The sequence below is a fragment of the Myotis brandtii genome, unplaced genomic scaffold, assembly GCF_000412655.1.
Source record: "Myotis brandtii unplaced genomic scaffold, ASM41265v1 scaffold644, whole genome shotgun sequence".
NCBI classification, from domain to species: domain Eukaryota; kingdom Metazoa; phylum Chordata; class Mammalia; order Chiroptera; family Vespertilionidae; genus Myotis; species Myotis brandtii.
Window position 1 is genome coordinate 429,558 of NW_005370482.1, and position 25,240 is coordinate 454,797.

The 25,240-nt window shown below is 38.7% G+C and overlaps 1 protein-coding gene across 1 annotated transcript in view; it reads right to left on the bottom strand.

Annotated features, from left to right (window-relative positions):
- Nucleotides 1-12,298: 12,298 nt before the first annotated feature.
- ADAMTS5 (ADAM metallopeptidase with thrombospondin type 1 motif, 5) overlaps nucleotides 12,299-25,240 on the bottom strand; it is a 54,348-nt gene continuing 41,406 nt past the window's right edge. The window contains exons 7-8 of the mRNA XM_005880649.2: nucleotides 24,161-24,336; nucleotides 12,299-19,011 (exon numbers count right to left, since the gene is read on the bottom strand). Of these exons, the coding sequence (XP_005880711.2) occupies nucleotides 18,444-19,011; nucleotides 24,161-24,336 (744 nt within the window). The 3' untranslated portion in view covers nucleotides 12,299-18,443. The remainder of the gene's footprint in view (nucleotides 19,012-24,160; nucleotides 24,337-25,240) is intronic.

The following is a 25,240-nucleotide window of genomic DNA, read 5'->3' on the forward strand; positions in this document are numbered from 1 at the left end:
TAGCGCACTGAAGTTATGAAGAGCTGTGAACTGTTTCTGATTCAAGCATTGTTAGATCAACCTACTGTTAGCATTGAAGAAGATGCAAACTCAGTTCACCACGTGCCCAGTCATATTTCACCAGATGAGCAATGCATTATGCACCTCCTCTTGGCTTTTAGGTTCATTGAATCCACATTCAAATGGATTGTGAGGGAGGCTGCTCATCCTCTACATTGCAAAAATCATGTATGGATGACTTCAAAGATGAGCCACTAAAAACTAAACCAAATCGAAGCATGTGGCCTCTGATAGGAAAATATAGAATAAGAACCAAGAATGTTGCCACAAAGGCATGCAGGAGTACTTTGCATGATTAATCTCCTGAAGGCATTAAAAAAACATACCAACACCTGGGCCTCAATGCCAGAACTTCTGAAATTATTAGTGTGGAGGTTGGTCTCTGCATTGGTATGTTTTAAAACATACCACATAACTCTAATGCAGTCAAAATTAAGAATGTGACTTAGCAAGAACATCTCTCCACAACTGTGCTCCCCTCACTGAATGGCACTTTCTTGATATGGCAGAAGAGAAACCTTCAGTAAGAAAACCCTCAGTGAACCATTGTGTTTCTCCTACCTTCTTGGAAATGTTTCTTCTGTAATGCGTGTATTATAAAATGCTCCAAGAAAATACACACTATTTTATTTTTTAAAAATATTTTTTATTAATTTCAGAGAGGATGGAAGAGGGAGAGAGAGATAGAAACATCCATGATGAGAGGAAAATCATTGATGGCTGCCTCCTGCATGCTCCCCACTGGGGATCGAGCCCGCAACCTGGGCATGTGCCCTTGACCGGAATCGAAACTGGGACCCTTTGGTCCACAGGTCGACACTCTACCCACTGAGCCAAACCAGCTAGGGCAATACACACCATTTTAAAACATCAGAGCCAAAAAGAAAGTGAGGTAAGCTGAAATTTCATGATGACCTGAGATTACTTCTTTGCCCCTTTTTTATAGAATGCACTAGAGGCCCGATGCATGAAATTCATGCAAGAGGCTCAGCCCCTGCCACCACATCGGCTGCCTCTGCCTGGCACCCCCCCTCCCTGCCCCAGTGGCCACCTCTGCCTCGGCCCCCCACCGCCGTGGCTTCATCCAGAAGGTCATCCGGTCTAATTAGCATATTATGCTTTATTATTATAGGTTGTCATTCCAAGATTGGTTGAGTTCAGACTAACAGAGAGCAGTTCTAATGAAGACAAGGACCTCGAACTGGGACTGTTGCACAGGGAAGCTGGCTGGGCTCTGTTCATGGTCATGGAACCCAAAGAGTGTCATGAAGATCTAGCATCACCAACCAAAAAAGAAGTAAAAGTGTTTTCCTGGACTGTTTTCTTCTGAACTTGCTGGCCCTCAGGTGGTTTATCCATGAAGAGGACAGGTGATATGATTTAAAGCTTCCTTAAGTCTGATCTATACATGATCATATTATTTTTAGTATTAGAATTTGATTAACATTAAAGAAACAAATAAAACAAAAAGTATGTTCTACTTACGTTTTAGCAGTTACTTTAAATGTCATGGATATTCCAGCATCAGATTCACAATGAGGTGAGTGAAGAACTTGCATGTAGCACCAGCTTTAAGGAGGGGGAGGTGCCAAAAGACAGTAATTTTAAAAAAAATCTAGTGTTACTTTTAAAAAAATCAAAATTAGTACAAAATATCTATGATGCGCAAAATATCAATAATCAAATAAAAACAGGCTGCATTTTAAAATTTAGATTTGCTTAGTGCAAATTAATATTTATGGTGTTTGACTGGGTTAATATTCAAATGCATGTTTATCAACCATTCATACAATAAACATGGAGTGATTGCAAATACAAGGATTTTGGAAATATAGTCTTGGACTTGAAAAGATTTATAATCTAATGTGGGATGGTGAAGTATGTGGGGTAGAGGAAGAAGCAGACACATGCAATTAATTTTAAGACAAGGCAAAATAGAAGAGTATAATAATACAAGTACCCATAATATGGGTATTTAGAAGACAGGGTTTTTGACAGGGAATGTGTGTGTGTGTGTGTGTGTGTATGTGCGCGCGCGCATGTGCATGCACACACCCCTACGAGGTAGATTTAGGCAGTCTTCATGAAAAATGTGACTTTTAACTGTGTAGAGTATTTTTAGGAGAGATGATGGAAAGACAAACTGAAGGAATGAAGTGACAAAGGCACAGAGACTTGGGGATACAGAGAAAATTCAGGAAAGGAGACAGCTTTTGTGGCAGAATCGTAAGTGTGCATGATTTGGTACAATAGTCAGACTTGTGGCTGGAAAAGTTGGTAGGAATTTGAATGTTATAAGTACCCATCATCAGCTGGATTCCAGAGTCTGGTCCTCCGGGGTGAGGAACAGAGCTGTAAACACCCTTTAAAGTTCGGAGTCCCCACAAATGAGAACCCACTGTGCTTCTAAATGCAACAGTGTTTGGGAAGTTGGTAGCTCTGACCTGGTAAACTTCGCCAAGAAGGTTTAGTTAAACATCGAGGGAAACACGCTGCCTCCAGAATTTAGCTTTGAACTGACAAAAGCCACTATTCACTCCCCATCTATGTCACGTGCACAGTGAATCAGAACAAAGGTGACACATTTTTAGCGATTGGCCTCAGGTTGGGTGGCTCATGAGTGATACCATTCACTGTGTAACAGGTTTTTGAATGAAGCCAGGATTGACTCTTAGGATGGAAAAGAATTGCTGTGAGAGAAAAACAAAGCACATCAAAGAGCAATCATTTTTCAAATTGTACACTCGCTTCTGGAGATGTAGCGTTTTTGGCTTTGACTTGAAAGCTGTGGTGTTGAGTCTGGGAGGAGGTGGAAGGTAATGGCTGTAGACAGCAGCAATAAACGAGAACCTCAGGAACCCTTCTGGCTTGGCATGATGGAATCCAGCGGCAAGTACACTGTATGTATCTAAAATGAATAATAACCTCATAAAAATGTAAGCAAATTTTGTTGTGTGTCCTCCCCTGATCTTACCTGACCTCAACCATGACACTTGTGACTCTCTCTCTCTCTCTCTCTCTCTCTCTCTCGCATGACACTTGTGACTCTCTCTCTCTCTCTCTCTCTTCTACTTAATTTCTAAGATACTGTGTATTGTATTTCCTTTTTGGTTTTGACCAAATTTCCATCTATTGAATTATTGGCCATTTTCTTACTACATTTGAATATTGTGGTTGGAAATAAAGAAAAGAAAACCCCCCCTTTTTTCTCTTTTGTCAATTAGAATAGAATTAGGGGTGTTCTAAATGGCCAAGTTTAAGAATGTATAATCTGGCTCTATAAAGCCCTTATTTAACTCTTATTCTTAAACAAAAATATTTGAAAGGGAAACAAAAGCCCAATATCTATAGCTAGTGACTCATGTAAAAGTTGGACTGGGATTGTTTATTGTATGACTGTATTTTTGTATTATTTAGAGTTCTTGTATTTCTAGAATTCTCTAGAAACTAAAATATGCTCACTAACAGTGCTTGCTATTTAAAAATAAGTGCTATTTGCACCTAAAATAAAATGTTGCTTAAAAATGTGCTTGAAGGAACAAAACTTTCATTCTTCTCCATTTCTTCATTTGGCTATATGGAAAACATTCCACTGAGCTCATTCAGAAAATGTGCAAACCTGGCTTTGGGCGCAATACTAATTTTCTAAAGTGGATGGGCCAGGACTGGTTTCCGTACATTTCTTGCAATCAGTTGCACGTGGCTGGAAGACTAACGGTGATTTATAGTAATTGCCTGTCATCAGTCTATGCCATGCTCACCTGCATAATCCATCAATTGTCCCAACAATGCCCAGAGCTCATAACCTCTCTGAGGTTATTTGGTTCTTGTGTGAGGAAACACACGCCAAGTGCCAATGTTCCAAGAATGAAGCCCTGGCCCCCTGTGCCTGCTGCTCCAACTGCCACAGCAGCAAGGAGAAAAGAGTCCCAGGCATGTTGCCTCACAGCTAATTGGAAGGTAAGAAGCTGTCCCCTGAGATTGCGCATGACACAGGCAGAGCAGGACAGGCGTGGTCTACTATGGCAGGGTTCTTCAACCTCATCACCGTTGGCATTTAGGATGGGGATAATTCTTTGTGGTAGGGACTGTCCTGTGCAATGCAGCATCCTTTGATTCTACCCACTACATGCCCCACCCCCAGCCCTGTATTTTGACAATAAAAAATATCCCCAAACATTGCCAACTATCTCCTAGAGCAGTGATGGTGAACCTATGACACGCGTGTCAAAGGTGACACGTGAACTCATTTTTTTGGTTGATTTTTCTTTGTTAAATGACATGTAAATATATAAAATAAATATCAAAAAATACATCTTTGTTTTACTATGGTTGCAAATATCAAAAAATTTCTATATGTGACATGGCACCAGTTAAGTTAGGGTTTTTCAAAATGCTGACACGCCGAGCTCAAAAGGTTCGCCATCACTGTCCTAGAGGGACTCAATTTCTCTGGAATGAGAACTGTACTGTACTAGGGGAAAAGTAAAACAGCTTTCATAATTGGCCAGCATTGCATAGTCAATGCATGACGTCTATAGCAGTCTACAGCATGGAAAGGAATAAGACAAGTATTAATTAAATATATTTAAAATTAATGTATATACACACAAAGCATAGATCAACACTTTTAGAAAACTTTTCACTGGAGAAGGGAGGGGTAAAAATAAACCTCCACAGTTACGGTATTTCTGAAGCACCTGTATTTGGAAGAAAAGTGAATGGTAGAAAGTTTTTCTACATTGGTTACTATTTTGACCGACTCACTGATTTTGTTTTATTTTTTTCCAACTCATTGATTTTAATTCTACTCTTCTGTTATATAAAATAATTATAATTTTTCTTCCCCATGGTAGTCCATCAACTATTTGAAAGCATATACTATATCATTCTAAAGGCCCTTTCCAACCTTTTTATCCTATAATATAGGATGTAGTTTTAAGTTCCTTCATCTTTCTCATTTCTTTCCCCTAATAGAGACAATCTATTTATATTATTCTTAAATTATGATTCCCAGGATTGAAATGAGAACTTGAATCAATTAGAAATGCTTTTGTTTGCAAGAAAGAGAAAATTCAGTACTAATTTAAAACTTTAAAAAATGTTCTCACAAAATAAGAATTTCAAAGATGGTTGATTGTTAGCATTAGTTCAGCTGTTCCAGGACCCAGTCTCTCGCTGATTATCTGTCCTACACTTGTTCATACAGAGCAAAAAGGGAGGGTAAAAGGATGTTAGCATCAGCAGTATCTGCAACATATGTTATCACTGTATAATAGGAAGAGAATCACTGTATATATACAGTGTTTATGTAACTGCATCAATACACTTGAAAAGCCTAATTGCTTCTTACTATATTACATGACTGCCACTGTATTTAACTATATTGTAGAAACTATTCCATTGCAATATAATTTGTCTCTCCCTATCTTGAGATCATTGATTGCTGGAACCCTATATTATTTGTTATTGCACCCTAATATTCTTAAAGCTTACATACATAAGTAATTACTAAAAATATTTTAAAATTATCCATGTATATAAATATGTTCTCACCTTAAGAGCAAAATTTTCACTTGCAAGAAGTTGTTTATTAGAAAATTTCTATTTACAACATATTTATTTTTCCTTCTGTTACACTGGAATTTCTTGTGGAGGTCCATGAATTCTCTAGAAACTGTATATATTATTTTGTGTGCATGTGCATTTAGGAAGTGAACCACAGATTTAATCAGGTTCTTGAAGAGGTATTTGGCTCAAGAAATTGTAGGTTCTCATACAACATAGATTTTTCAAAAAGGGAGAAATAGATCAAAGGAAAAATACTCTGAGAGAAGAAAACTCGTTGGGAAATCTAGACAGCCAGAAAAAGCCTCTATTTGAAGAGATTTCCATTTTTAAAAGTTTAAAAATGTTTTTAAAAGAAAAAAAGTTTGTTCAATGACAATCCTGATTTCATATTAAATTCTGTCACTGAGCTCACATAATGGAGACTAGTTAATGCCAAAATCCAAAAAAAGGTTTAGGAGTCTAATCCTTATTGGATTGTGAGTTTAAAAATAATAGGCTCCAGCCAAAACCGGTTTGGCTCAGTGGATAGAGCGTCGGCCTGCGGACTGAAAGGTCCCAGGTTCGATTCCGGTCAAGGGCATGTACCTGGGTTGCGGGCACATCCCCAGTAGGAGATGTGCAGGAGGCAGCTGATCAATGTTTCTCTCTCATCAATGTTTCTAACTCTCTATCTTTCTCCCTTCCTCTCTATAAAAAATCAATAAAATATATAAAAAATAGGCTCCAGAAACACTCCCCAAATTAAAATGTCTTTATTCTTTCAATAGGATGAAGATGCAATATATAACTGTCTTTTCTATGGGTTCTAGATCCATTTTCAGCAAATGCCTTTTAAATTCTATGTTGATGGATTTATACAGATTCAGCAAATATTTGACTGGCCCACAGTAGGATCAATGTAGAGGAACTGGTAGGATTTAGGAGTGAGGTCTATCACTTGAAAGGAACAGGAACTTGACCACAGCTACAATAAAGAGCCAAATTAAGGAGGTAGACACATTTATTCTATGGCACATTTCCTAAGTCTTCATCCTCCTAATTAGAGGGATTTTAGTTTCTTATGAAATGACCTGCAGATGACTAAATAATTTATTATGCTATTGTATACATTCAGCTTAATATATTTTGAAAAATAAAGATGTCCAATCCCACATGTACAGTCTTAAATTGGAGGCCGCCTTAAGTCAGACACTCCTGACCCATGCACGTTGAAATAATTTTTCAGGGAAAGGCATGCAGACTTGGAAAACAAAACAACAAGAAAAATAACAGTGAGAATCAATTCATCTTCCCCACCCAAGGAAGAAGATTCCCTAGAGTCGGGGCTGGTGCACCAAGTGAATTAGGACTGTCTGACTTACTGTCTGTGGCTTGCTTGTTTTGTACTCAAATGAATATTGAGGGTAATAATTTCCACTTGATTGTTAACTATTATGCTTTTATATTTCTAAACACTGTTGTTTTTAAAATGACTACCTCCATTGATTTGAATGTTGAAATACGTTTGCAAAGAAATAAACTTTAAAATGCTGATAACCAAAGTGCAAAAAATGGCATCTTTTAACTTCCGGAAAAATCAAGGAAGGCTCTCTAAGTGTTGCTGCTTTACACACTGGTAAATTTTTAATTAGTTGTGTTAAAACGGGTCACTCCAGGGCTCCCAAGTCTCTGCCATAAGAATTTCAGGTTCTACTTGGTTCTCTTGAAACATCTGCTCTTATTTTTTTTAAATATATTTTTATTGATTTCAGAGAGGAAAGGAGATTAAAAACATCAATGAGGAGAGGAAAGGAGATAGAAACACCAATGATCAGCTGCCTGCTGCACACCCCACACTGGGGATCAAACATGAAACCTGGGCATGTGCCCTGTCTGGGAATCAAACCTTGACCTCCAGGTTCATGAGTCAATGCTCAACCATTGAGCCAAGCCAGCCGGGCTGGAAACACTTGCTCTGGGAACCCTGAGCCACCTTGTGAGAAGAGTGAGTACAATTTGCTGAAGAGATCACAGGAAAAGGCTGAGACTCTGAAAAGGGAGGGGCATAGCTGAGACTGACCTTCTCTCAGTCACGGCCAAGGCACGAGACATATGAGTGAACCTGTGTTGGGTCCTTCAGCCCAGGCAAGCTCCCAGGTGAATCTCATCAAATGACCCCAGGCAAGGTGAAGGGCAGACACACGAGCCTTGACACACGAAATCAATAAAATGTCATCTTAAACTACTAAATGTTGGGGTGATTTGTTAAGAGCAATGCATAATCAGAACACCTTTGTTAACATTTTAATTTATTTGATCAAAACCTTCTTCACTTATTTAATGCCAATGAAAGATTTCTTAGTTGCATTTTGGAAAACATTAATCCAGGCAACAGATCCCCCCATCCATAAACTCCCATTCCTTTTGCCCCTGTTTTCAACCTTGTTTTTGCTTATTCATATCACTGTGGCTACAGATTCTGATTTTAGCTAATTCTGTCCTTGAGTCAGAGTATTTATATGTCTAGCAGCCCAAGCGATTCCCTATCAAAGGTAGCTTAGATGGTCTTATTCCAAGACATTGTGCCAGTTCTAGTAACTCAGATTCTGTGTTTTTCTTTTGCACCCTCCTCCCTCTGTACTGTATGCAGTCCTAGTAACTGGGTCTTAACCTGTTCATTCTGCTTAAGCACCTAATTTGATAGCCTTTCTAATACTCCACTGTAAATTGAGATCTTTCCTGGTTTTCATTTTCTGTTAAGTACCGTAACAAATTGCTACACATTTAGCAGCTTAAAACAGTACCAATTTATTCTCTCACAGTTCTACAGATATCTAGGCTCAGCATGGCTCAACTGGGTGTTGCCAGGTGGGAATCAAGATATCAACAGGGCTGCCTCCCTTTCTGGAGGTCCTGGGGATGAATCTGATTCCAAGCACCTTCATGTTGTTGCAGTCTAGTTCCTTGCATTTGTAAAACTGAGATCCCTTTTGCTTTGCTGGCTGTTGGTTGGGGGTTGTTCTCAGCTTCTAGACACCACCTGCATTTCTTGGCTTGTGGCTCCATTTCTCCATCTTCAAAGCCAGCAATGGAGTACGAAATGCTTCTCATACTTCAGAATGCCTCTGACTTCTCCTTCTGCCCTTCTCTTCTGCTGTTAAGAGTTCATATGATTTCATTGCCCCCACCCCTCTCCAGCTAATCCAGGAAAACTTCCCATTTTGAGGTTTGTTGGTTTAGTGACATTGTTTCCCTCTGCAAAATACTTTCACAGTAGTATCTGGACTAGTGTTTGATTGAATGATGAAGGGATGAGAATTGTGGAGGAAACTCTTTGGAATTCTGCCTTCCACCACATATCATCTCAGGATCTGAAGATCTATCTTAAAATCAAGGAGCTGAGTTCTTGCTACCACCCATCTCTTCTGGTTTCTCTACTTTCCTGGCCTAACCCTGGTTTGCTTTTTGTCTTAAATGTCAGTGTCACACGTTTAAAATATTTTCATTATCCCATTTTGTCCACTTGCAAAGACACTGTTGACCATTTTCTGAACTCCCTTCATACTGATTATCTGCCTGAATTGCTATCTATTCATTCATTCGTTCACTCATTCATACATTGTAAAAGTTCTTACTAAGTACTTATTATATGTCAGGCACCTTTTAGGAGCTGGCAATATGGCAGTGAAAAAAACAAAACAGAAAACAAAACAAAAACAGAGCCCTCAAAATATATATATTTGTGTTCATATATGCATATATGTGGTATGAAACATAAAAAAATGAGCATATAATGAAATTTCAAGTGTTAAGTATCATGAGGAACAATGAAGGATGAATGGTTCTAGTCAGGGATGGCCTCTCTGAGAGATAACATTTAAGCACAGGTGTGAAGGGAGAGAAGAAGCAAGCCGCTCTCTGGGGAAGAATGTTCTAGGCCAGTGGTTCTCAACCTGTGGGTCGCGACCCCTTTGGTGGTCGAACAACCCTTTCACAGGGGTTGCCTAAGACCATCCTGCATATCAGATATTTACATTATGATTCATAACAGTAGCAACATTACAGTTATGAAGTAGCAATGAAAATAATTTTATGGTTGGGTCACAACATGAGGAACTGTATTTAAAGGGCCAGAAGGTTGAGAACCACTGTTCTAGGCAAATGATTCTGGACAGTATTCCTGCTTAGTATATAGTAAGTAAACAGCAAGAAGATAAAGCAGCTGGAGCCCTGGGCCAAGGGGAAGAAAATAGGAGAGGAAGTCTGATAGGAGGCAGGACCCTGGTCCCATGGGGCTTTAAGGTCATGGAATGTACACTTTTTCATTTTGACTAAGACAAGAAGGGATGGGAGACATTTTTGCAAAGGAGTTAAATGAACTGACATGGCCCTAATGTGTCTGGCTGCTGAAGAAAACAGGAGGCCCTATTAGGAAGCATTTGCTGTTGTCCACGGTGGAAAGATTGATGGCTTGGACTACGGTGGCAGCCGTGCAGAAGCTAAGAAGTGGCTGTTCAGCATAACCTTGAAGGAAGGGACAGCTACTGCTTATTCCTGTACACGAATATTCTGTCTGACATACATGCAGTGAGTCACGGCTCCAGTCCCTTCTTCACTTATATAGGTTCTTAGGTCTTTTGTATTTTCTGCCTGATCCTTTCCCGCTCTCAAATCTGAGCTCCCATCTCAAAACTGCCCACAACAATACAGCTAAGATCTGAGGAGCAAGACAAAACATTTTTAATGGGCAAATAGAGCAGAGGAGCTGGAGAGTAAAGAAAAAATGTGGATACATTCCTTACAATGTCTAGGAAGAACCAGACTTACCAGTATTTGGAAGATGAATAAATTAGTGTTCCCAACTGTAGAGATATATATTTTTTTTAACCAAAAACTAGTTCAGCCACTGTTTTGTGATGAGTCTACTTACAAGCAACTTAAAAAGATACTTTCCTGCTGTCCAATATGTAGATTTTTTAATAATAAGTAACAACAACAGCAAAAGGGGGGTAGCTACAATTCAAGACAAACGCCAAAGAAAGCTGAAATAGGGAGACAAAATGATGTAGGTGTCTAGAAGTGGAAAGAGAAATCTATATTACAAATATTATAACTTCCTGTTATAAGGAGGTTCTCAGAGTGTTTCCTATCTTCCTCCTTCCCTGGGAACTGCCCCAAAGGGTTAATCATTCTGGGATTTGATTCTATTAACCTATGAGAGGGCCCTGGAGCAGAACTAAGAAAAAGCAACGCCCCTTCGCTTGTGTCTACATTAAGACCCATAATATTTCATTCTGTGGCAAAACATAAGTTTAATTGAACAGATTAAATGATAATATATCAAGGAACACCCTACACAATCTAGGAATTAAAGACAGTTTTGACTTTCCAAACATCTCTAGTTCCCTTTCTAACCATCTTCTTTGTTCATTCTACTCCAAATCTAAAATCTACCCCCAGGGCCATTTTTATGCCTTGGACCTTGTCTGAACTAGCTCATTATTAGCTGTGAAGGAGTTTGTAAGGTTAAATACCATAAGTTTTTGTTTTAATCCTTCCGAGAAATTTACTAGTTTTCTAAATCAAATTCTCTCTCCTTAAACAACAGTCCTTTGTACATGCTAAGCTCTTGCCTCTAGTCTTGCTGCTTTGCCTGATTCTCCAGAGTTTCCTTGCCATTTTTATTGGAATTTTAGGACCCCTCTTGGTTTTACACAGGGGGCCCACACATTAGGGCATCTAAACACTTCCCTCATTTCTCTAAACTAACAGTCCTCCACCCAACCTACAATCCTTCCATCAGGCTCACAGTCTATAAGGATTTAAGACTCTCAGTGCTTAAAAAAGCTAATAATTGAAAATAAATGTCTAAAGTGCTTATAACAGTGCCTGGCACTTGGCAACAGCTAGATGACCATTAACAGTTATTATGATGTGATAGTCATCCATGATATTGGACTCTTAAGACTAAGGTCAAAGTGGTCATGGAGAAAAACATGTGGGAGAAAGTTGGTGAGGTATTTACCTCAGGCCTGACCCAGAGATGTTCAACAAATCTTAGCCATTTAGGATGGTTCTTTATGTATGATATTTTTAAAAGTATAGGTGTTTTAAATTATTTCTTAAAAAGTAGACATCTTACTAAGAAGAAAAAATACACAATTCTGCAATATTATTTGATATGAGAGAGAAATGGAATGTTTGCAATGCATACTGAATAGTTAGGATTTCAGGTTTAAAAGGAAATGATGTCCTTAGGAACCTAATACCACACATTTGTGGTAATAAATAGGGTTTTGCTAGTGAATGACAATTCTTTTTGAATTTCCATGCATGCATAGCTAGAAAAAGTGTACCTTTAAAAAAGTAGGTGATCCAGGTAGATTATGTTGCTTGCTCTTTTAATTAAATACCAACATTTTGATACTAGACAGACTTAGGGGATGGCAGCCTGGTAAGAAGACTTGAAGCAATAGTTCCATAGTACTTTAAGACAGAGAAAGTATTACTTGTCTGTGCTGAAGTGGATGAGGGATGGTAGAAATTATAGAAAGCCTAGAATTTCTTTAAGACCTAGCTGGGTTCTACTGCTATTATAAGAATATTTAAAATAAATGGACAATAGTTTCCAGCTCTAAAACATATTATATGCAGTACATACTTTACCCTAGTTTACAGTTTACATTTATTATGCTCACTGAAACCACAAAGCCAATGTTTAATTTTACAGTTTGAAGTCACACATAGGGAAATGCTTTACAAAATAGGATATTGTTTCTTAATGAAAAATATTACAGTATAGGTCCCATATGACTCAGTTCAAGTGCTTTACCCGAATAACAGAGCTGTTGTGGAATGCAGGCTATAGGACACAGTAATGTTTTCAATAGTCGATTCCGGTTTGAAATTTGCCAAAGCTGAAGAGACATTTTAAATGAGATCCGTCTTAGATTTAAAAGATTTTTTGCTTTTTCAACTGCATTATATTTACAGAAAGATGTCATTACTTCTGAAAAAACAGGGCTCATAAGCAGCTTGCATTTTACTGCTTATATACATGTAAATCTTCAATGTTTTATTCTACCTTGCAAGCACCTTTCAAGAATTAAAAATACTCAGCTCTACCTACTTAGATTTATTACCTGAATTTATTCACAGACTTGAATACAGAAGTCAAATATTTGTGCCACTGCTCACATCAAATTGAACATATTTCTACAACCTGTTTAGTTATCAGCAACCTATTTACAAAGCATGTGCATGATTTTCTCTGACAAATATGTGATACTAAAATGTAAGCAGTGTTTGTCAACTCCGACATTTATGTCATGCTTAATGTATAATGCAAACACACCATCCAGAGGACTAGGAATTTCTTAGTCAAAAGTCTAGTCTCACAAAGCACACAGAGCGTGATCTAGTCTCAATATGCTCTCGGTGTGGGGCGGAGTGTTTCTAATATGTTGTGAATTATTAAAGCAAAGACTGAGATACAGCAGCCAAGTGTTTACTATAGATGAAAAATGTTGCAAAGCTTAAACAAAGTCAGGTCAAATATACATAGACATTTGTTTGTGTCTAAGAACCAAATAAGTGCGTTGAAAAGGAATGTTTGAGAAGAATTCTAATGTCTTAGTAAAGGATGAAACATGACTTCTAGAAGTCAGCTCCTCCAGCCTGCTACTCTTCAAGTTTTGATGTCACCCGAAACATCTTCGATGTACATACAGCTTGTGTCACTGTACCCTGCTGATCAGAATGACCATGAGATGCAACTCCCTTAACTTTGAGTATCAAGGTATGCCCAGCCTTGACAAAAACAGAAAAGCCAAAACAAAACTTAGTTCTTTCTTGAAAACTGAAACATCACGTAGAATAAAATAGTAACTCAGAAATAACCACATTTGATAGTTGATCACTGAAGATGTTAGCACCTCGATAGGAAATTATCATTGTTTATTGGGTGTGCCAAGGGAAAATGGAAAAAAAAGAATGCCCTGTTTTATTTCTAAATCACAGTTTTCTCACAGTGTTAGACTTGGTTCACTCTGATGTGACAGTGCCTTATAGGGCGATGGGCCACTATTGCTTTTTCATGCACTTATGACTGTCTGCATGGACCAGTTGGAGCACAAGGACCACAAACAGCAGACTTATTGCTAAAGTGCTAGCATATTAGGAAGGTGCAATTAACTGCATTAGCTAACACATACATTTCAATCCTATTCTCTTGTAAAATCAGCATCTTCCAACAAAATATGTATTTTTTTCCACAAAATCTGTATTGAGAGTTACGGTATCATGGCACCAGAAAGCCATTTCCCAGATTAAATGCTTCTCTGGTCTGAACACCATGTCTATTTCCTTGTATTATTTCACTAATGCATGGGTTTTATTTCATTATGTTCCCATACATTAATTGACGAGAACACAATTATGAATTATCGATTGATGTGTTTCATGATGATATAACTTGAGAAGTCATTTCTGTAGTTCCTGCTAGCAGAAAGCTCTTAGAAAGACTGTTTTTTTTCCAGTGGACTAGTGAGTTAAGTTGATCTACTTGTTAGACAATCTAAAACGACAGGTTGTTGGTGAATGAAAAAAAATAATAGAGAAAACATCCAAGCTCCTTTTCTGCGTGTCTAAATGATAGATCACCTTGACCCAGAACTTGGTTCTATTACAGCTTTGGATCCTCATTTCTGTACTCATGGTTATTCATTTATTTTTTAGCTTTGAAATGTTAAAAATATAAGGTATTCTTCTGGTCTCAAGTTTAATTATAAATAGGGTGGTAGTATTCACCAATCCTGCCAATGAGATTTCACACTCAGCCACAAACTATCAGCAAAATTTGGTCATTATCACATTCAATCTTATTTCACAAACAGTGAACTCTAAGTCATGGCACAAGTCCTGAGCTTTGTTAAATTTGGCTGCTATCCTCATCTAAACCACAACAAATGTCCCTGATAATATGGAAGGAGTCAATGGGAAAAACATTAGAGCCAGAGCTTGATCTGGTCAATTGTGTGTCCAAGGATGCTTTGCCTTATTGCTGTGACCAGACTGTGAAGTCATAGTCAGGGTTAAGCTGATGTGACCTGAGAGGTCCCTGCCTGTCCCAAGCCCTGTTATCACTCCATGAGAGACATTGGTAGTAGTAAAATGTCACCCTTTATCAAATTAGACCCCATATTTGTAGAACCAGTTAGGACTGCTAACAGTGGAATCAATTAAATCCAATTTGTTTACTCTCATCTACAGAATTCTATAGATACTAGAGACTAAGTGATATTAATTTTTAAAGCAGCAAAAGGCAATATTTGGTTTTATCATCATTGATATCACTTGGAGGTTGTGTGTATACAACTTTCATATAACTCATCAACAACTCTTTGTCCAAGTTTATCAGTGAAATGATAGACCTGATTCTCGACTGTGTCTCAGCTTCAGTGGGAAGCTTCCAGGTTATCTATGTACCCAAGTTTAAAACTTGGACCAAAGTTACTTAAATAAGTGTTTGTTTTTATTTGTGACTTGGGAAAATCAGTATTTATGGAACCCAAAAGACTTGTTAATATAACTACAACTAATGAACACTACTGGTCATGAAATATTAAATTAATGTTCTTAGAAAGGAAAGCTATAGTATCAGAATAAAGAGGCATGAGGAATATATACATATACACCTGTTTCACACAGAAAGCTCTCTGTAAAAAAATACAAAAGCAAACAGTGCTGTATATTATGTAAACTCACAAAGTGTACTTCATACACAAACATGAAGCATAAATTAAAAAAGAGGACAACAGCAAAACATTTTAAATATAGAATTTGCACATATTTTTGTTAAATAAGAATAAATAATTTTATCACACAAATTCACATACCAGTTGCAAAAACAATAAATTACTTTTTTTCAGTGCTGCAACTTTGTTTGTTTGTGATTAATCCCTTAATTCTTAGTTTAATGTGATAAAACTGTTTCCACAGGAAGGCAAAGTAAATTGAATTCGTTGAATAAATTCAACCAATGCCCTTAAGTCCCTAAAAAACAAGGCAGGGCTTAATTTGACCTTTACTGTTCTAGAAGAAATAAATGCTTTTTTTTTCTGGGCTACCTTTTATTTAATAAAACTTAATCTGGACTGTTTAGTTTATGAGTGAGGTTAGATTCTTACTAACCTGAGCATTTTCAGACAAACTTTTTTAGGAAGCAGCCTCTAGCATCATGAATCCCAGATTCTTTATTCAATATGCAACTGCCATAAGTGAAAGGAATAGTCCTAAGTCAAACTGGACTGAACTAGGTTGTGTTATAGAGGATTTTCCCTTTGCTTATCATTCCTTATATCCATCAAACACTCAATTTATCTGACTTCAGTTTCCAGTCTATATCACTTATATCAGGAATTTAGACATACATTCCTTAGTCAATCTATTGATACTCATGTAAAAACAAAACAACAACAAAAAATAAACACCAAAAAAATAAAATAAAGAAACTTCCTTAAAATCATGGAATAGTGGTTTATTCATTCTAAGCTTTCTAGGATTGTTCAAATCAAAAGTGTAAAAGTTCATTATTTGGGGGGAAATGAATCATTGATAAATCATATTAAAAAATCTATGAATCCAGTATAGAGAAGCAGAGTAGGAGACAATCATGTTTGCTCTTCAATTATCTTTTAATGTTGCCGTCAATATACCCACAAAAGATAAAATCAAACTTTGTCAAAATTGAATTACTTGATTAAAATTATTTTGAAATTTGTAAAAAATAATGTTGGCCTCTCTAATAATTCTCTCTGCATAGTCAAATGGTCAGTATGATTTTAATTTTTTTCCTGACTACTCTGAATAGTTTTGTTCCCTGTCCCTGATATCTGGTTGACCTCCATCAAATGTAGGTTACCTGGCTTATATAGGCCTCATTTCTCCAACTGATAATTTATTAAGAAAATATTGCCACATCTAAAGCAAAGTCAGTTTATAAAAATCCAAATGATGGTGATCAGTTTTGTAAAATAATTATTTGTTCTACCAAATAATTTCTTAAGAAAATACTTAAAACAGTGAGACCCACTGAAATGAATGTGATGTAGCAAGATGAATTACATAATTATTTTATATTAAAAATATCTTATAATAAAAATAAACTCTCATGAGCTTAAGGGAACTCAAACAATGGTCCCCTAATATCCTTATATGCAAATCTTCACAATAGGCACATTTGGTATTATTATTATACAATTTTATAAAAACAATTGGCTTTGTGATATTTCACAAAGAAAACACAATCCAAATGAAATGAAACACTTTAGATTTTCTGAGCTATGGGGTGAAGGGATACAGTTTACTATCTAAAAAGAGATTTCTGGCATCTGATTGCAAAAATTTTCCATGTCTAACTATTAAAACTTACAACCTGTCTAGACAGGCTATGAAAATAAAAGCAACACACTTCTCAAAAATCATCATATTTCATCACTTAAACACGTACTTGTACAACCAAATGCTTTCCAATTGGGAAAAATCTTAAGTGCAGTATCAATATACTTGGATTTTTTTTTAAATGCAAGAAATTATTGCCTATATGGTGTGGAAACAGTCTTATTAATAACCACTTTTTTTTTGCACTAGCCACATTATGGTAATCACTTCTAGATGTAGCTAACTACCAAGTGATCTTTAATATTCCTATTAAACTAAGTCAACAAGAAGTAGAAAACCTTGAAGATCTTATCCAACCTTTGAACAAAACAAATACGCAAAAACAAACACATTTTTAAAGGCTTGCTGGTAAGAGGCATACCAGTAGTGAGAGTGTTGAATGTGATTAGAAAACTCTTTGCCGTGTGTATTTCATATATATTACACATTGTGAGATACCAGATGAGAGCCACGGAAAGGGAAAGCAATTGTGAAAATATACATGGAAAATATGGTGGAGTGTGATTTTTCCCCCCCTTTTAAATTCTAACAGGAGGGAACTAATTTTTAGACTCGTGAATACCAATAACATACACACACGAAAACACTATTTCTACAACCTAATTATGCAATAATTTGGCTGTCTGCCTGAAAAAATACAGGCCATCAAATGTTTAAGCAGATGGACCCGTGTATGTATTTAAATGACTAGATACACTGAGATCCTTTTCCTTTTCGGAATTTCTAGAAGATGCTTTTTGACTAAAATGTGATCTCCTGTTGTCTGAAAAGTTTACTAAGTCTTATTAAAACAGCAGCAAGGTCTTAAATTTCCAGTAAAACATCCACAGCTCTTTCCAGAAACTGGAAGGAGTTGAAATAGCTGCAGACCTACTTTGGTCAAGCACTTTTTTTTTTTATAGAAATATATATATATGTACATATATATTTTTTAATAGAACCAAGTGATATAAAGTGACATACCAAGGGAGAATGTATTTACAAACAGTAAAAAGAAGCTACTGTGTATTGTGGGTGAAAATGACTACAGTGCCTTTGAAGACATTCTGTAAGAGGTAGGTGACAAGGGGGAGACTCTTGTTCTGCCTTCTTCAAATGTCGCCTGATTCTACATTCATCATGTTTGTTCATTCTCGTAGGCCCAGGGGATGTTGGCCAACTCCCGAGTTTTTTCTGTATTCCGGGGTCGCCACTGTCCCACGAAATGGTGCACACCTTCGTCTGTCGCAGAGAGCAGATTCTGCCCATAATCGGACCCCTGCTGGCAATGATTCTGAAGCGTGACCTTCTGTGCCCGAGGCGGACCTCGTGTCCACCACGACGGATGGGCGATGACTCATCCAGTTAGCTCTGCATCAGAGCAGGCCCGCAGGCTAGCATTTCTTGAGCAGACACTGCTTAAACGCGGAAGGCCTCTGGGAGAGAAGACATCCCTTGGCTAATTTGCGGTTCCCATCCTGGCACTGCACCGTCCGGGTGTGCCAGCCCGTGTCACAGGACCGAGAGCAGGCGAGCCACGGGCCCGTCACCCACTGCAGCTGCGGGGCGTGCGAGCCCACTTTATTGCTGCCGTGGTTAGTCACAGAGTTTCCTTTCAGCGTGGACTTCTTGGGAACAAAAAAGCTGTAACGGACATCGAGTGCTTTCGTTGGGTCTGTCGCAAGAATCTGCACGATGAGAATTTCCTTGGTGGCGGCGTAGCCCATCCCGTGCAAGAAGTCGTCCCGGTGGCTCCAGCCGCTGTAGTTCATGACCGTTCCGTTGAGGTCAACGATGGTTTCCGAAGTGGAGATCATGTACTTTCCATTGATGAGGTACTCACCGTTTTTCTTCTTCAGGGCTAAGTAGGCAGTGAATCTGGTCTGGTCTTTGGCTTTGAACTGTCGGACTTTTATGTGCGTTGCCCCTTCGGGGATCCTCACAACGTCAGTGTAACCCTTACTGGAATCAGGAATGTCCACAGGGGAGACGGAAGGAGAGGGAGAGAGAAAAAGAAACAAACACTTAATAAACGGATAAACCAAAAGAGATTCTCTAAAAGTCTTACCTTAAAAAAAAATCTTACCTTAGGGTAACACAAAGTTTCAATGTATTTAAGAGTTTACTTTAAAATTGGTTTCAAAAATTATTATTTTTTTTGCCCTGGCTGGTGTTTCTCAGTGGTTAGAGCATCAGCCGGTGCACTGAAGTGCCTCGGGTTGGATTCTGGTCAAGGGTATGTACCTGGGTTGCAGGTTCAATCCCCAGTCCCAGCTGGGGTGTGAACAGGAGGCAACCAATCGATGTGTCTCTCTCACATCAATGTTTCTTTCTTTCTTTCCCCCTCCCTTCCACTCCCTCTAAAAATCAATGGAAAAAATACCCTCTGGTGAAGATTAACAGAAAAATAAATAAAATTTAATTTTCTTTAAAAAAATAGAATTGCGGTTAGACTATTATATACATTTTTTATTAGATGTTCAAAATTAGGGTAATGTTAGCAACCTGCCTTTGTTTTAAAAATGTATACTCACGTCACTTAAAAATTTACAAAACATAACACATCCTTATTAAATCCTGTCATCTTTACAAAGCTCCTGGATACTCTTCTGGAACAACCTGGGATACATGTAAACACAAACTAACAAAAACCTGCCCCCAATCTCCTAGAAATTTTCAAATTAACTTGTTTACATATCAGAATCACTTGGGGATCTTTTAAAAATGCCAATCCCCAGGCCCCAGACCAGTTCAATCTCTGCCCTTCAGGACAGGACAGAGGCAGCAGTAACCTGGAGCTCCTCACGTTGTTCTAAATGTGCAGATTAGTTGGGGAATGAGTTTCACAGACTAGAGACAGGGTGGAGGCTCTGCTTCCCTTTCTACTAGAACTCTGGATTCACTGGGTGACCACTGCTTACGAGTATCATCAAAAGAAAAAAAAGAATCTGCAAATTTCCCCAAATGCTTAGTGTCCATGAAGCATCCTGATAGAGTGAGTGAGGCTTTATGGTGGGTGGCAAGAAAGATAGGTTGCCAAAGATACATTATCGGTCCAGAGAAATGGGCAAAGGCATAAATGGCGCTAATCCCCATAAGCTAGTGACAGATGCTAAGAAAGGAATGCTAATTAAGCAACAAGGAGCTATCCCAGAGAGAGGGAGTCATCTATTGTCCAAATCTTTGCCTCTATAAGTAATTTCATCACAAGGTGTCTCTTTGTTCTACTTTCCTAGTTATTTGAATAGAGATAAGAAAATTGCTTGTGCAGTTTGACTAATGGGTGTAAAATTTAATTATTTACTTTAAAATTCTTACTCAAGTTCAGATTGTTGGGGCAACTGATTCATACACTAAAACTCCACCTGTGTTTCCCCCTGAATTTTTTTTTCTGAATTGGAAAGGAGGCTCCTCCCCCGGGAAGCTCCCGTCTCCTGGGCATCTGGTCTACAGTGACTGGCAAATAGGTGTCAGAGCTTCTGTGTTGAAGACAGAAGATGCAATGCTGATGATGCTGCTTATCCACTCAACTTGAGCCATTATTTTTATTTTTGTAATACACTTTGGATTATACTTCATTACAGGATTTTTTTGTAGAGATGATATGTAAACCTATAGTGGCTTCACAAACAAAGCTAGGAAGGCTGCTGGAGATATCTTGTCTTATGTAAAAAGCATAGCAAGTGAGCATTTATTATAGCATTTGAATAATTTCACTCCAGCACTGATTTCATGGTAGTGCTGGGTTTAAAATCCAGGCCTCCTGACCCTGAATCTGTGCTCCTTTCATCATCTCCCCATGCATATAACCCTTACCTCTGCCATTTGTATTTTATAACAATGAAATGAAAATAAGTTCTGGTTATATTCAGATACCAGACATGGTATAAAGGAGATAAAGAGGGAAAGGTAAGGGAATCAGGTAGGAGAGTTTGTTTGTTTTTAATCCCATTCTTTACAGTCTGTGTCATATTCATGAGAATGACTGGGGACTGTCAGCATTGCAACAGGTTTTCAAACTAAGCTCACAAGACAAGTATACGAATTAGTGCCGTGATTTCTTGGTGCCTTAGTAAAACACAATTCTCTTTGTACTCCTTCATTTTCTTTACAGCGTGCTGGACATCATTTAACTTTGGACATCAAGCATCTCCCCTGGCTACCATGAATGAATGCAGTTGTTTTCATTTAACTATTGGGAAGTATGGCAGGCAGGACAAGGGACTCTTGTTTGGTGCAGGGCTAGGTCCACAGCACTCAGAAGAGTGCCTGTTACAGGGAAACAGATTCATCCTCCATACTAAGCATGCTGTCATGGCAGTGCCGTTCCAGTGAGGGGCAGTCAGATCCCCGGCTCCTCCCCTCAAACAAAATATGTGATAGTATCTACTGATAAGAGCTGTGAAGAAACACAGAGCAGGGTAAGAAGGTAACGATGGGGATGGAGGTTTTCATTTAGGATAGCCACTACCTGGGGAGGTGACATCTGACAGACATCTACAGGGCTTCTTAGGAGAAGCGTGGCTCATTAATTGGGGAAATGGGTTTCAGGCACACTCATCCGCTTGCCAAAAGCTTCGGGAAATCCAGTGAGGGTGGAGCAGAGCCAGAGAAGGGGACGGTATAGAAGAGATGCAAAACGGGGCAGAGCCAAAACTTTTAGGAATTTGTAAGTTACAAAACAGTAAAATAGAATCCGTGGGAGGGTGTTGAGCCAAGGAATGTCATGGTCTGACATGTAACAAATGAAGGCTCTCCATGCCCTGTGAAGAAGAGGCTCGAAGGGCAAGGGGCCTGGAGACCCGTGGGAATACTGTTGGATTGGTCCAGGCAAGAGGTGATGATCATTGGATTGGGGTGGTAGTGATCTTGGTGGTGGTGAGGGGCAACCAAATGTTGGAAATGGGACTGACAGGACACGCTGATGGATGAATGTGGGGTGAGAGAGAAAATGCGGAGTAAAGGATGACTTCAAGCTTTTGCACCTAAACCATAGAAGGATTGAGTTGGTATTTGCTGATGTGAGGAGAACTGAAAGAGGGTAGAATTAAGAGTAGGGTCATATTCCTGAAGAGGTTTGAACTTGATGAAATATTTTAATATGCATCGCCTCCCTTGATCCTCAAAGCAATAATAATTTTCAAGATAATTAGTATCATTTCCATTCTACTGTCAGGAGTTCTATAGTAAAGAAATTTAGTGTCTCTTCTAGGGTCACATGGCTAGTGAGTCACTGAGCCAGAGCTTGAGTGCAAATATTCCAGCTCCAAGATCAATGTTTATTTAATAAATCACACCAGGCCAAGATGATGTATTTGGGAGACTTAAACAGGCCATTTGTATCACATAATATCATCTTGGTCAAAGCAATCTGTAATTGGTCATGTTGCACTCCACCTGTTGGCATCATGAAACTCTTCATCTTTTTATGTTATGTCAAATATGCAGACATTGATTGTCATTACAAAAAACTTAAAGCACTAAATTTAGCATTCAAAAAGTAGTTTATAAGTTTATATAGGAAGAATATATAACATATAGGACATAAGGTATATTTAAAAAAATGTTATTTCTCATTTGGTTCCTGAATTTATTTCCCTCCCTCCCTCCCTCCTTCCTTCCCTCCCTCCCTTCCTTCCTTCCTTCCTTCCTTCCTTCCTTCCTTCCTTCCTTCCTTCCTTCCTCCCTTTATTCCCTCCTTCTTTCCTTCCTTCTTATTTTCATTTGAACAAATGTCCTGTGTATCCTATGACCTAAGTTATAGTCTCTACTCTGGCATTCACCAACCATGTAAAATTGGGTAAATCCTACATTTTCAGAGTCCCAGTTCCCTCATTTGTAAAGAAAAAAAAAAGGGTTAGACTTGACCATTTTTTAAATCTTTTTTAAAATTTTTATTTTTAATTTATTGATTTCAGAGAGGAAGAGAGAGGAGAGGCAGATAGAAACATCAATGATGAGAGAGAATCATTGATTGACTGCCTCCTGCACGCCCCCTACTGGGGATTGAGCCCGCAACCTGGGCATGTGCCCTTGGCCAGAATCGAACCTGGGACCCTTTAGTCCGCAGGCCGATGCTCTATCCATGACCCAAACCAGCTAGGGCTAGACTTGATCATTTTTAAGGTGTCTTGCACCTTTGAAATGTATAAAAATGCAGGATATAATTAAACTTGCAGGTTTTTCAACCTAGATGGCCCAAAACAATTAGAGGAATAATTATATCACCAGAAAATAGGAATAGCAATGCATATATTAATTCAGAATAAATTCTTCAGCCATACAAACTTTTATCATATCAAAGATAATTTTTTACAACAACATGGCACACACTTGCTTTAATAAAACCTTATTGTTCGTTTGTTTGCCTATCACTCTCCAGTTAAAGACAACACAGCACATACCTGAAGACAATAGGCATGCTTTCCCAATTGCACTCAGGATAAGAGTGTTCTGGTGAAGAAGAAAAACAATCCTGCATCCAGCAGACCCTTTAGCTGACTCAGCCATCCTAGCTGATAGCGTAATATTTTATGCCGGAAATTGGTACTTTAAAAACTTACATGTTTAAAGCAAGAGTATAATCAAGGACCATGAGAAGAAGCAGGAAGCAGAAATTACTCTTTATCGAGTCAGCTGAAACCAGGAAAGTTAAAATGGGACTGTTGTCTATACCACAGCAATTAACTTTTTCAATAAGAAATGTTTTCTCAAGAAAAATACAGCCCAATGAGAATGGGCTTGTAAAAAGGAAAGAAGAGCAGGTGAGATGGAAACCAGCCATCCTTCTCTACATTATGGTTCAGGAATGACAGACCTGCAGGATATGGCTCAAGTGCAATGTCATTGCCTTTTCTTTTAGTTTTTATATTGCAAGACCTTGACCTCATGGCCACCGCAGCTCACCTGCTTCCAGAGGCGCCATGAGTTTCCACTGGGGAGAAACTTTTTCATCTCCTCTTTTTCCCTTCTCATATTCGTAATGTGTTAGAGCCCTGCTAGCCCTCCTGCCGCAGATAGTTCATGATGTCACATGAGTCCTCCTTTATCAATTTGCAAGAGTCTAAAGCTTCATTCAATTCACATACGGGCAATTGTTCCATCACATTACCTTTTTTTGTTGAAGGTTCCAATAATCTTCGTGCAACTGGAGTTGTCTCCTCCACACACTCCACACTTGTCATACTGCAGCTTTGAGCCAATGATGCCATCACAGCCAGTCCGCACACATTTCCCCCGGACGCAGACGGAATTACTGTACGGCCTACATTCCGTTCCATCGGTCACCTGCGTGGGAGAAACACGTTAGCAGTGGGCAGTACTTGTGCCCACGTACTAGGTTTCTTTGGTAAAAGACCACATTCTAATTGGTGGGTTTTGAGTTTGATTGGAATAGATAGTACATTGAGAAATAAACAAAGAACCAAAAAACTATAGTTTTCAGGAGTATCTAACTGAAAAATCATTTACATGTTGGCAGAAGATCTGAGATAAGTCTCAGTTATACACTTTCTCTCTTGAGCTTAACTCCAAATGTGTTGAGACACCCAAGGTATTCATCTCCATTTCTCTATGCATATCACGTTCCCATTGTACAGCCTCTCCTTATTACCCTGAGTGAAGTGATCTTTCCACTCAGCCTGTGGGACTGTCACTTGCTTCAAGAGCAGAATATGAGCAGGCGATCTTTCTTTGTCGCATAATTATTAACATAGCAGTAAATCTGAAAACCTAAACCTGGCCTCCTTCAAAACCATGTAATGGTTGGAAAACAGTCCCTGGTGTGTCAAACTGACAGATGCTGAAATCGAGACAAACAAATTAGTGTAGGAAAAGGGAAGTCACTGAGAACTACTTACTAGAAGAAAATGACTTAACTATATATGTAAAAGCCCAGCAACTGGAACAACGGCAGAATGACCAGAACAATCAGAATGACCAGAACAACCAGTGGTTATGACACACACTGCAGCAGCCAACCAGCCTGATCTGGGCCCTGATCGCAACCCTGCCCGCCGCCTGGCCTGGCCCCCAATCGGCCCCCAACACCCCGATCAGGGGTGGGGCTGGCTGGCCAACCACCCACAGCCCCTCCCCGCAGCTGGCCCTGCCCCTGACCAGCCCCCAACACCCTGTTCAGAGCAGGGCCAGCCGAACAATCACCTGTGGCCCCTCCCTCCTACTGGCACAG